The following is a 12,950-nucleotide window of genomic DNA, read 5'->3' on the forward strand; positions in this document are numbered from 1 at the left end:
ACAAGCTGTCTGGCTAGGGTTTAAACCATGACAATATGAAACTAACAGATGGTTCCAGACCCAAGTTACACTATGAAGGTAGTCGATTAAGTATGCATGTGAATGAAATTAGTAAAGTATTTGAAGAATGACAACACAGAAGGCTTTAGTACTTCTGCTGCAATGAATATATAGGATCCCTTGAGTACTAACCTGTTTTTTACAGATCAGAAAAGTTAAGTATAAATAAATTAACTGTTGACTCAAGTTGTATGATGAGCAAGTTGTAACACTTCAAAACTTATGTCCAAACATCCTTTGACTGTAATAATGAAAACCAAATTAGTCTTAACTACAAAAGCATGGAACAGAATCTAGGTGTCTTCAGTTCTTTTCTTGAACTCTGAATAGAAAAAGAAAACATTCAAGCCAAAGTAAACACATGCAGACCCCCATTAATATGGGATTTATTACCTTAATTCCTTTTTCATGTAAGGATAGATCTTCCCAAGGTTCCAAATATTTAGCTCCAAATTTATTGTGCATTGCATTTACATGGTACATTGCAATTAATCTTATTTTCCTTTCCTTTTTCTTTTTTGTAGCTACAAAGTTTTCTCTTTTTCTTGTTCACTAACTTATGCTGGAAAGACAATATGTCAAGTGAAGATACGCAAAAATATACCCGTTAAGAGATCTTTCTTTTTCCTGATTGACTGGAATGAGAAGTAAGTTTTGGATCTTCTGAGCAAATTAGAATTATGGATCTTCTGAGCAAATTAGATACATATAATTCAGAGTGTTCTGCAGATACATGGGGAGATGGGAGTGAGAAAAGGGTGGGATAGCCAGAGGAAGAGAATAGGTTTCATTCATTGGAAGCATCGTAGAGGAATACTGGAAATGAAAGGAGATGCAACCTAAGGCTGTATTTCTATCCTTTTTTGAGATCTTCTGCCCTTTGGATCCACCTCTAGTAGTAATGTAATGTTTCTTTAAGGCTTGGTTCTCTTTTTAGAGGAAACAGGCTGTTGCGGTGAGGGTTTTTTTAATAAGAAAGATCTGCAGATTTAAAATGAGGACCTTAGTTTGAGACTGGAATTTTAGAATAAAGGCTACCAACAGCCTGTCACCTGCTTGTCTGTTTTGAGGAAAATAATTCCATTGAACAGCAAAGCATACACTCAAATTGCATTAACTTAAGGCAATGGGATGACAAAACGCGTATTTGTGATACATGAGAGAGAATAAGTACACAATTTTTAATGATTTGGTGGTAATACTGTATTCTTCCAGCTTCCTGGGCATGATGTGTTTATATTTACAATCTTTGAAATTTTTGGTGTTTTACTTCACTGTTAATTATATTCCAAATCTGCAAACATCTTGATTACATTATAATTGAACAAAGGCTACAAGTAATCTGAAAGGGTTTTCTTACACTATAATTGACTACAGAGTGCAATTCAGACTTCTGTTTGCCTTTACCTAAGCCACAAAACAATTTGAGGCTGATCAGATGGAAGACCTTTTTATGTCAAACCTGTTAACACCTCTACATTATTGGATATTTTGCATAGCTTTCTTACACAGCACTCTTGAAAAGATATGGAAAGCATAGTATGTCTGCCCTATGATTAAGAAACAAAATGGGTAATTTCTGCTAAGCATCCAGATTAGTCCAATTACGTGCTTTGATGCCTCAGTTGAGTAGGTAGTTTGAGTGTTGAACCCTCAATCTTTCATATAATTGGGAACTGTTATCCTTGTGTTAAAAAATGAACAGGATCTTTCCCATTTGTGCTGTATGAATTTTCACCTTGTCCAAGAATTTGGTTAAGTACTATCTTCTGGTACGTATGGGCAGATATAATTGAAGTGTAGGGGAAAGATTTTATTGCTTATGAGCATTTTTGGCTTCTTTTGAATTATGTTCTCATCAGTTTCATTTTTCAGTGGCTGAGATCTCTTGATTATTTTATTTCTTTTGCCTTAGCTGTTTGTTCTGAATATATTCCACCATATGCTCTTTTTCCATCCTGTGTAATTTATGTTAAACCTACAGACTTGAAATATGGAATTAACATTAAGCTTACCACTTATCGCCTCAGATACTTTCTTGGCATTGTGTTTCCCTCTTCTCCATATTTTGTTTGGCCTGTCTTATTTTGTTTATACTTTCTCAGAGCAAAGCCTGGGTTGCCCTGGAACTCTTCTGTCTTGAGTGCTTTTATGATATTAGGCCCTTGGCCTTTTAAACCAGCTGTATAACTTTATCTAACATCCATGAATAGCACAGTGAGTAGCTTCCCTGTTCTTCTCAACTACTGTTGAAATTGTATGTGCACAGGGTGTCATTTCTGGCCTCTGTTCCATTTCCCCTTTCTTCTTCTTAGTCATCCATTTGATGCAGCCTCATGTGGTCAGAAAGGATTATGCCAACTGGGTAATCTCATATGAGCATTAATCAAAATTTTTAAAATCAATACAGCTATTCCCCTTCTCTGTGTATCACATGTCACTGGAAGGGAAATATTGGACATCCTTGGCCCATACTTTAACTCTTGGGATATATAACTCTTGTAAAAGTTTCCAGGTTCTTCTCCTATTGGTGTACATCTGGAAATACTATATATTGTGTTCTAGGAAACCACTGGCAAGCATTTGATTTCTGCAGTGAGGGTCCTATGAGGTTTTTTCATTGCTCCAAGTGCAGAGTGTTAACAGTTGTCTGTATTACAAAATGCATGTCTCAGTTTTTTATTTTTGTCTCTTCACAGATTTAACAATGCTTTAAAGTTAAGTATAACTCCTTGTTGAACACTTTTATGTAACACAGGCAGAGTTGTGTGCCTGTAAGTGAAAAAGACAGAGCAAACTACCTATATAGCATGTATAACAGTTCAGTTTCCCAATAATTGCTTCTGACTAGTTATGAGTGAGGTAGAGGGCATGAGAAAGGGAAAGCAGAGCTGAAAGTTATAAATAGGAACATGTGGGAAGACAGTTGAGAATTGCTTCTCAATTCTACTCATGTTAACCAGAAAGAGTGGGAAATTGCTGTCTTGCTTTGTTATTAAGAGAAAGAGGTGTGCAAGTTTGAATAATTTCTAAATGTTTAGAATTGATCATCTAAAATTTTTACACTAATGCTAATTTGGAGTACTTGAGTATTTCAGCTGGAAACCTTCTACCTTCTTCTTTAAGTGGCTCCTCAGTGCATCCAAGGAAACTTTCCTGAAGCCAATAGAATTTCAACAGATTTGGGACTAGGAGTGAAATCTTACACTAATTTTCCCTTATGCTATTATCTTCTCTTATTTCTGCTACCAAATAACCCTTATGTTTTTTATGCTACTGTAATTATTAAATACAAATTTCTACATTTGATTACTGCTTGAGTATGACTACATCTTTTTAAATGCCAAGAGTCACATTGTTCTGCCAGTCTAGACCAAATATCTGAAATTTAAATGGTTTCTACATAATTTAATTTATCCTGTAGTTTGTTTTCTTAATCTCAGGTTTATGCAGATCTTCTGTTTTCCTCTGAAGACACAGGAAAGCAAATAACTATTGGTTTATAATTTACCCTTAGGGAATGCTTATTCTGGAATAGTCCCTCGTTGACAAGGTAATTCTAAAGCAGAAGTTCAACAAAGCTTTTCCTGCCTTTGTCAAATCTAGTTGTTGACACTGAAGTAAATGACTTTTTATATGCCCCTTCTCAAGTACTATGATCCAAGTTAATGGTTAGCAGTGCTCATCAATGTATTGAGGGGATCTGTCAGTTGTATTTCCTTCAGAGTGCAATTCTTGTAATTTATAGCTTCATATCTGTGTTAAGGCACCTAAAAAAGAAGTAGATCTCACTTATGATAACAGTGCTCACTTTTAAAAAACTTTTATTTTTCTCTTTTCTCATTTGCTTTTAGAATCAGCTTTCCTCTACGAATAAAGGCTCTTCCAAGGGAAACTATGTTGACAATAAAACTACTTGGAATTAACAGTGCCTCTAAAAATACAGAAGTGCTTGCTTGGACATGTTCCCCATTGTATCCAAAAGAGTAAGTTCAGTTTTGTATTATAGTTTAAGAAGAGACCATTCTTGAATAGTGTTGCACTCAATTTGGGCGAAATATACAAAGACAGAAATACTAATTTCAGGACCTTCCTGTAATAAGACTGAGACAGTCACAATAAACTGCTCTTGATGTGTCAGTAAAAGTCCCATCCATAAGTTTTTCTTTCTTTCCAATACATTGTTTTTAAACCTGGCTTATGTAATTGTTTAACGCTTAACAATAAAGTTCCCTGGGCCTGTTGAAAGGCCTTGCTGTACTTATTCCTGTAGCTTTGCAAAATCCTTCTCAGCATAGCTTCTTGGTCACAATGATTGGGTTTTTTTTCAGTCTGCTTTCCCATCTCTCACCCATTCATTCTGCTGAAAGTGAGGCAGTTAGTGAATGCCGCAATGAGCACCTTTCCCTTTACACACCACTTTAGAAGCTTTCTCCTCTTTTTTAACCTTTTCTTTCTATACAACACAAAATGTAACAGTGGTTTAGCAATGCCGGTAGCCTTGAGTGTCTCTGCAGTGATGCATAAACAGAGATCTAAGGTAAATTTTCTGCAGTGCTCTAAATATACTTCAGTAGGACTGAGACATCTGAATTTAAAACAAGCCTTTATAATGATACGGAATTTTTATTTAGACACCCTAGCCCTGCATGCCCTCTGGTCAATAGATGGATACATCAAAGCTCTGAAAGTTTATGCATTAGCATGCATCTTTAAGCTGTAAATCTTTCCTCATCTGAGACATCTTCATCCACTTCCCCATATGGTGGCAATCACTATTTAAAACAAAACAAACTGAAAAAATCTGATTGCGTGTATGAATTACTATGTTTGAAAGACCTTGGGTTCCACTGAACTTTAAAGCTGAGAGGCTTGAAACACTAAAAAATAGGTTGGACTTGGCTAGAGGCTTTTTCCATCCTTTCAGAAGAAAATTGAAGTTTACTCTGTTTAGAAAAAGAGAGCATTCTTCTGTGTCTTGATGATTAGAGGACTTAGCTTGAAGGAAGGAAAGAAACGTGTATCAAATCTATGCTCCAAGGATCGCTTGGGCAATTTATTCATAACTTTTCTTACGCAGTTAGTCTGAAGTAGAGCACATCACTCTTCCATTGTGTGTGTCTTTTTAAACAAAAAGTGCATTATATTTATTTTGAGTATTTCTATCATCCTGGTCTTAGGGTAAAATAGAGAGAAAATCTTGACTGAGAATCTAACTTGAGGTGAAGTGTTAAGATGTCCTCATCCCCAGCAAGCTGACGTGTTCTGAGTATAGTCAGAAGCAGAGCATTACAATAACTTAATTGGGGAACACTTGGGGACCTTTGCAGGTAACTGGAATACACAAGAATACTGTCCTTGAGGAACTCTGTTGTACTAGAGGCTTTCTATAATTCAAATCCCAAGGGAATGATTTTTAGAAGACCTGAAAGCCTTCAGCAGCTTGTAATATACATATATATATATATAAAATATATACCATTGGAACAAGCATGTTGATTTTCATTAGATAAATCACCAAGTGATTTGAAAATTTTACTGAAAAATGGCTCCATTCTTTCCTGGTACACACAACCAGCACAATGAAGGGGATAGAGGGTAACTTCTCTTTCATCTGCTGTATAATTGTAGAGCTCATTGCTGAAATGACCCTTCAAAGGAGAAATAAAAGTTCAGTTGTTGGGGAGGAATGATTTAGGAACAGCATGTCCAACACCCCTTAATATGATAGCTGTGTCATTTACAATTACAGTAATTACTAACACAAAGAAGCCTAAATGCTTTTTCCTCTTTCAGGCAGCCACAGCTCCACAGAATTAATCTTTAACCATGACTACAATTGATAGTCTGACTGGTTTAAAAATAAGGATAGCCCTGAAAATTTCTGAAATGTGAAATTTGAAAATATCTGAACATTCACCCAGCCTGCTTTTCCTTTTCTTTGGAAGATGATTTTTTTTGGTAAACTAGCTCTCAGAGTTATCGACTTAGGCGGCAGCAGGATTTAACCTGCCAGGTAATTTTTAAAAGGTAATGCTATCAGTTGAAATAATTGAGAAGCAACAGTAGGACTTTGAGAGGCCTTTTCCTGCTCCACAAAAAATGCAAGTTGATAAAGGTTTTTATTTGATTCACAAATTTTGTGGAAAGCATAAACTGTTTGAAGTGAACCCAGCTTCACTACCCTTGCAGCTGGAATGGAACTAAACCTGGAGACTTATTTCAATAGAGTGTTTCTTAACTTGAAAGTATGTAGCAAGAACAGATTTGTACCTATAATGTCATGCTAATGTGTCAAGAATACCTTATATTATTGCAGAGATTATGGTATTAGGGTCCCTAAATGAACAAACTTTGTAAATGTGTGTAAAGAGATTAAAGAAATCTCACCAGAAAATCTTTGACAAAACATTTCTAACTTGAAAAATAACACTTTCTCTAAAGAAAACTTTCCTTAGGGTTGAATTTGAGTTCTAAAAAGTCTTAACATTCTCAAGTCTAAGATTTAATTTACAGGAGAAAGGACAGAAATAATCTCTTTGAAGAAGCCAGTAACCCTGAGGTATTTGCCTGGGTCATCAAACATCCTTGTTCAAGTTGTTGTCCCATTTGGTCACTGAGCCATTCTTCTCAGGGTCAGCAAATATGAGTACAGAGCATGGCCTCTTTTTCTCTATTCAGATGTTTTGGGTTATTCCCAGATATTACTTGGGAATCTTGATCTTTGACTGCCCTATGGCAATAGAACATTTTATTTTAAAGGACTTCTCTCTGTAAATTTGATATCTACGTTCTCTTCCAAAATGCTTATGGTCATTGTATGGCTGCTTCTCTCCTTTACACTCCTATTCCTTGTTTTACTTTGAACTGAAGATGAGGGAAAACCAACTTATTTTAACATACAAAGTATACAAATTCCTTTCATGTGTTTCAAGAAGTGTGAAGTGTTTCTCATGCTTTTGGGCAAGACCATGTCAAAGTCCCTTGCCAAGGCTGTAGCCAATTTTTGAGATTTTAATTCTCCAGTTCTCTAAAAAAAATACTGGCTAAGCACAGTATATGAGAAATATATAATAAAATAGAATCAAATCACAGCTGTTTAAATAAAGCATATTGCTTACTATTTAGAATTTCATATTTGCAATCTCTTCTCCATACCTGGCCCATGTTGAAATGACAAAATACTTAAAAATGTTCCCAAGAATCTGGCCTGTTTAATTTTGGTGGTTGTTGTTGTTAACAACTTGTCAGTGAACAAATATTTAGTAAATTTCAAATTTGCTAAATTTTCTGAATTCCAGTATTATCTCTCACTGTTCCGGCGGTTTTCTCGTGAGTGTGCTGACTTATGACTATTTGATGGATATACAGGGCAGCCACTATACTCAGTATCAAATGCAATTGAGATTGCTGCTTATCAGTTTTGCATCTTTCTGTGCAAATAGCCTCAGTCTTTACAAAACTGAGTCCCTGCAGATATTCTCCAATCTTTGCCTAAGTATAGTTGTTTACCTTAAAATTATTGCTTGTAAACTTATTTTTTAGCTTTATGTTTGGGGGCAAAATTAGGAAAGAATAAGGAACATAACTGGAAATTTGTTCTGAAAATCTGGAATAATCTGATAGTTTTGTATTTACTGTATTTAGCACCTTCAAATTTATGGAAATTACCTAAACTAGAAACTCTGGGGATGAAAGATGTGGTCCTTATAAATGTCTGTAGAACATTTAGCATTCCTTTGCAGCTGAAAATTGTATCTCTAATTCAAATTTTCAGAATTCTGTAGTATTTATAATTAGAATAAAGTAGTTATGTCACAATATCATTCCAGTGCAGAGTTAAGACTTCTTGGTCCATAAGATATGGGGGTTTTAATAGCTTAGAAGCTTTGAATTTCCTTTAAATTTAAAAACAACTCTGAATTTATGAGACTTATAATGTCAGGTTTTGTGATAATTACATTATTTTTACACTATATTTTGTCCTCAATTTCCTGTTATGTATGATCTAAACAGTCCCTCTAATGTTATGTATTTTTGGGAATTAACACAGTATTAACTATTGTAGCTGCCAACTTGACCGGTAGGTGAACCTCTATATCCACATTTTTCATCGTTATCAGGTAGCTGACTTCAGTGGGCCTAAATCAATGCCGATAAAGCCCTTGATGGTGCAACTGTATCAAGAAGTCTTATTAGACAGAAGAGGCAATTTGAAAAACATTTGAAAGCCGGTGTACCAACTTTGCATTCCCTCACATCAGAAAACTGCTGAACAGTTTAGTGATGCAGAGCTAATTAACAAATCAGAAATCCATCACCTGGGCAGCCTGGGAGTTGTAATGTCCCCCACACTGCCCATTGCTCCGACTTGGCAGACTCTGACACCACCATTTATTTTGAACTGGTATTTCCAAATCAGGCAGAGCAAGCAACAAAAATTTCCTCTTGCTGGGTATGGGGAGGGATGTGTTCTACATGACTTCAGGACACAGGTTGATTTTGTTAATTCAGGATAAAACTTGAGCTGTCCTTAAATAGCAGTGTTCTCTTCTGTAATAAGGTGTGGAGCTTATTTTGGTTGCGGTAAAAAATGAGAGCCACGAATCTGTGTAATCCCAGGACTTTCCATCTGTCCTGATTCTACATGAGCATATAAATAAATAAATGGCAGTAGGCACAGAACAGCAGTTGTTTATTCACCTTCTGATGTGCTTGATGCTGAAATTGTTACATGGAAGGCATTGTCTATGGCGTGATTGTCATACAGTCTTTACAAAGGACAGTATCACTACCTTCACCTTACAGATGGGAAAACTGGCAGGCAGAACAAGGAGTGAGCTGCCTGAGCTCATCAACAGAACCAGGTAACACAGAGGAATTTGTCTGTTCTATAAAGGTTATGGTTATCACATTCGTGAGGCTACCTCCTTCCTTTTACGAATGGATCCCGCATGTTCTCCTCTTTCTTTCTCTTTTTCTAAAAACGATGATGCATCTTTTTTACTGTTTCATTCACCTGTGTGGCCACTGTTATTGTTACATTTGTGTGTTTCAGGAGCAGACCCAGTCCTGAAGAATGTTAGCACAGTGTCCCAGAGATTGCTAGGGAAAACTGTGCTGCAAAAACACACACTGTATGTCACAGTTGTCGGTGCTTCTTCACAACTGTTAAAACATGCTTCCTGTGTTTACAGACTAGGCTTAGTCCAAAGACTGATTTACTGATTGAAGATACATAAGTTGTTCACTTATTTATAGTGTATAAATTAGGCTACTCTATTTACAAGGCATAAGTATGTATCTAGTTCTAAGAAACAAATCTGTACTATCAAAGTAGTTTAATGTCCTTGGTTTTACTCACAGTCCTGTCATTTGCTTTAACATTTGAAGTCTTCTCAGTCCAGCAAAGACTGGCTTTATTTGCTGTTTCTCCAGTTAGGACTCTGAGAACCTACCTTATCTTATTCTTCCTTATCCTCCTGGAAGGTCTTTGGCCACAGCTGTACTGGGTGCAAATTAGTTGAAATAATAAGCTCAGGAAATGCCTCAATTAAACACATATGTACAGTGCCTCTGACGTCTGTGGTACTTCTTGTATCTGTCTATAGAGGTTTCCCAGGAAAAATATTCACTATATGCATTATTTTTCTTAAAGCCCACTATAGTTTTAGAGCACAGTATGAAAGTGATTAGTAGTAATGAGAGCTCAAAAGGGTAATTTAGTATTTGTGTCCATTCAGTTTTCAGCTACTCCTCTCCCTTTTAACAGAAGTACCAATTAGTTCCAGTTATGTTGTAAACCTCTGTCAACAAGAGTGGTTCAAGAGATTTGACTCATTTATTAAAGGTCATCTGAGGACACATCACAGAAAAACAACTTTGTATCACCACTGATTAATTCACCATTCACATTAGTGACCTAATTGTGAAAGACTTCAAATTAGACAACTGCTTTCCCCCAAGTACTATCTTTTTCACATCACAGTTCCTTTTTCTACCTCCATTCCCCAGGAAACGTACCTGCAGCTGCAAAAGAAACTTCAGAAAATGGCTGTCAGTAATCCCCCTAAGCTGTGTTTTCACGATAACATAAAATATTTGCACTAACAACATGAATAGAAATGAATAGCAATAGAAAAATTACCTCTGAATTTGTTTTACAGAGTGTTGTCTATAAAAATGACTTTGCAGGAATTTCTTATTTCTTCTTCAGATGAGTTAGCAACAGTTTATTTTGGTTTGCAATTCAAAGCTGCTTTCTTACAGCAATATTGCAAATTCATGCTGGGATCAAAAAGTCCATCTGGGTTCTCTTGTACACCTAACATCCTCATCTCAGGTAAAAGCTGCACACTCAAATCTCATCTATGTGGCTGGCTGTTTCTGCTGCAGTGGGCAGCAGAGAATCTTGGCTCATTTCCTTGGTTGTTTTGACTGAGCAGTGCTTGGAACGATTGCAATAAAAATTATTTGTCAGTAAAAAAAAGAATGTTGAACATAATAAAATTTCTGACCTCACTAAGCATAAAGATATGGACAAATTGCAGGGTAAGTCCAGTATACTGTATCTTCCTATATTCAGGTACTATTTTCTTACTTTGAGTGGATTAGTTATGATTACAGTTTACCTGAATTTTCTAATTTTATTCAAGTTCTCTAGACTGAATTTTATTGACCTACCAAATCATGCTGGTTTTCTTATCTGCAGACCACATGCATGCCTGTTTCTGATAAGACTCTTGTACATGTAGCTCTCAGACTGGTACTTCAGGCCATAATCCTTCATCTGTCCAAAACCCTGTATGCAGTACATATGGACAAACTACCCCACTCAAACTCCTTTCAGCTATTTGGAGACTCTGATACCATATTCCCTTTTCCCTGCCATCTACACATAAAATCAGCAAAGATCCTTCAAGGTTGCAGTAGGTTACCATGAGTTTGTTCTTTTTGTGGAATAAATTCATACCACTCTCCACCTTATACAGTGTGTTGACACTTTGCAATCTTTGATATATTTGTCCTCAAAATTAAATCTTGAAGTAGAAATACGGTATTATCCTTCTTTCACACCTAACTTAAATGGCAAGTCCTGTCACACAAGAAGTCAGTGGTAAAGTGCAGAGCTGACCTAGAATGTCTTGGCAGCATGATTTGTGTCATGATCCCTGCAGCTGCACAGATATGACTAGAGCAGTGAGGCCATCAGTATGCAACCTCTACTTATCTAGGCCAGTTTTTGATTAGACACATAAAGATAAAAGGTTTGTTTTCCTTTCCCTTGTTTTTTAAGCTATCCAGTTCCATGTTCTTTGATGTAATTTCAGTAAACCCTGTTCAAATTGTCTCCAGTACCCAATACAGTAGTCCGTGTGTGTTGCAGGCGGCTTATTCATGGAACTGTGCTACTCAGCATGACATTGTACAGCAAGCTTACAACAACGATGATTACCCCAGGCATCTGCAGTACTGATACACCAACCTCAGTAACACTGCAGGTAAGAAAGTGAGAAAGCAAAGGAAAAGGTTGTTTTCTAACAAAATTCAAGAAAAAGGGCTGTTCCCACAGCTCATCAAGACCTCACAAATTACAAATCCTATTTCCATTATAGCTGCTCCGAGACAGCATGTTAATTTTAGTGGATGGAAGTCTGTAATTCTGCACAGTGGCAAATATGTATGATACTTTCCATATCAAATACCACCTCTGAGGGCCAAAGAATGTTTTTAAAGGGTCATTTTTGTTGGTATAATCTTGGTTTCAAAAATACTTTTGGCACAAAATAATAACTTTGGTACCTGACTTATAACTACCTTTTCAAATCTGAGCTTTTTTTCTGAGTTCTATTGAATTGCATGCCATTATAAATATACAGCTTGCAATTAGACTGAGTAGCATAAAGGATTTGTAAAGGAACTGGCTACAAGCAGTTGTCAATAAGCATCAGTATAGCTCTCTCTTTATGACTACATGCTGAGCACCCACTCATTCTGGGCAGAATGTACTTGCAGTATTGAAAATGCATTAGATCTGCATGGTAGTTTTGTCACCTTTCCAGTTTGAATTAGCAACTGGAAACTTCAAGAGCAAAGCCAATTGTTTCCTATATTAAAAAGCCAAATGACTGTTCAGAAATGACGTGTAAAAGCAGATAATACAGATAAATGAGGCTGTCCTAAAAATAGCCTATTTTTAATAGAGGAGCAAATGGGGATTTTCTAGTCTGAGAACTTCAGTCAAAGATGGTGCCTTAAAATATCTCCCCCTGTTAATAATGAAGGGCAGTTGTGACAATAAATGGCTATTAATTTGTAATCTCTCTCTACTGAAAGAAACAGAACAGGAGGATCTCTCATTCTCTCCTCTTCACTTTCAGTTATTCCCATACATGTGATAGTATCATAATCTGTGAACATGTTGGAAATGTCATAAAGAGAGCTTTTCTGATGTGACTGACAAGACACATTTTGTATGGAATAACTTTTTGTTAACCTTTAGAAAAGTAATGCAGTTCTAATATGTATATTGAAAAAAAAAAGATACAGATGATTATGATGTGCATTAAAAAAAAACAGCAAGCCAGGAGGTGCAAACTGAGCTGAACTTGGAAGAACAACCTGAATTTTTAGCAAAGTTTATACTTAGATTATCAATCACATCAAGCTTTTTAATTCCAGCTCAATGTTTTCTTTCTATTTATCTTAAAAACATTTTCTTAAATTTCTGACAGCTATACCCAAGTGTAAGAAATGAAAAATTAGTAGATGCCATAGAATATATGTAAAACTTAACATCCAGAAGTGAAATCAGGAATCTAATTTCCATCTCTTATGCTGGCAAACTAGATCAGAATTATGCCTACTTTTATGGAAAAAAAAAAAGCAAA

General features: G+C 36.0%; 1 protein-coding gene across 1 annotated transcript in view; it reads left to right on the forward strand.

Annotated features, from left to right (window-relative positions):
• PIK3C2G (phosphatidylinositol-4-phosphate 3-kinase catalytic subunit type 2 gamma) overlaps positions 1-12,950 on the forward strand; it is a 206,402-nt gene that overhangs the window by 59,185 nt on the left and 134,267 nt on the right. The window contains exons 12-14 of the mRNA XM_062616746.1: positions 585-707; positions 3,915-4,046; positions 11,447-11,561. Of these exons, the coding sequence (XP_062472730.1) occupies positions 585-707; positions 3,915-4,046; positions 11,447-11,561 (370 nt within the window). The remainder of the gene's footprint in view (positions 1-584; positions 708-3,914; positions 4,047-11,446; positions 11,562-12,950) is intronic.

Source organism: Pezoporus occidentalis, unplaced genomic scaffold, assembly GCF_034315485.1.
Source record: "Pezoporus occidentalis ecotype Australia unplaced genomic scaffold, CSIRO_AGI_Poc_V1 ctg19, whole genome shotgun sequence".
NCBI classification, from domain to species: Eukaryota; Metazoa; Chordata; class Aves; order Psittaciformes; family Psittacidae; genus Pezoporus; species Pezoporus occidentalis.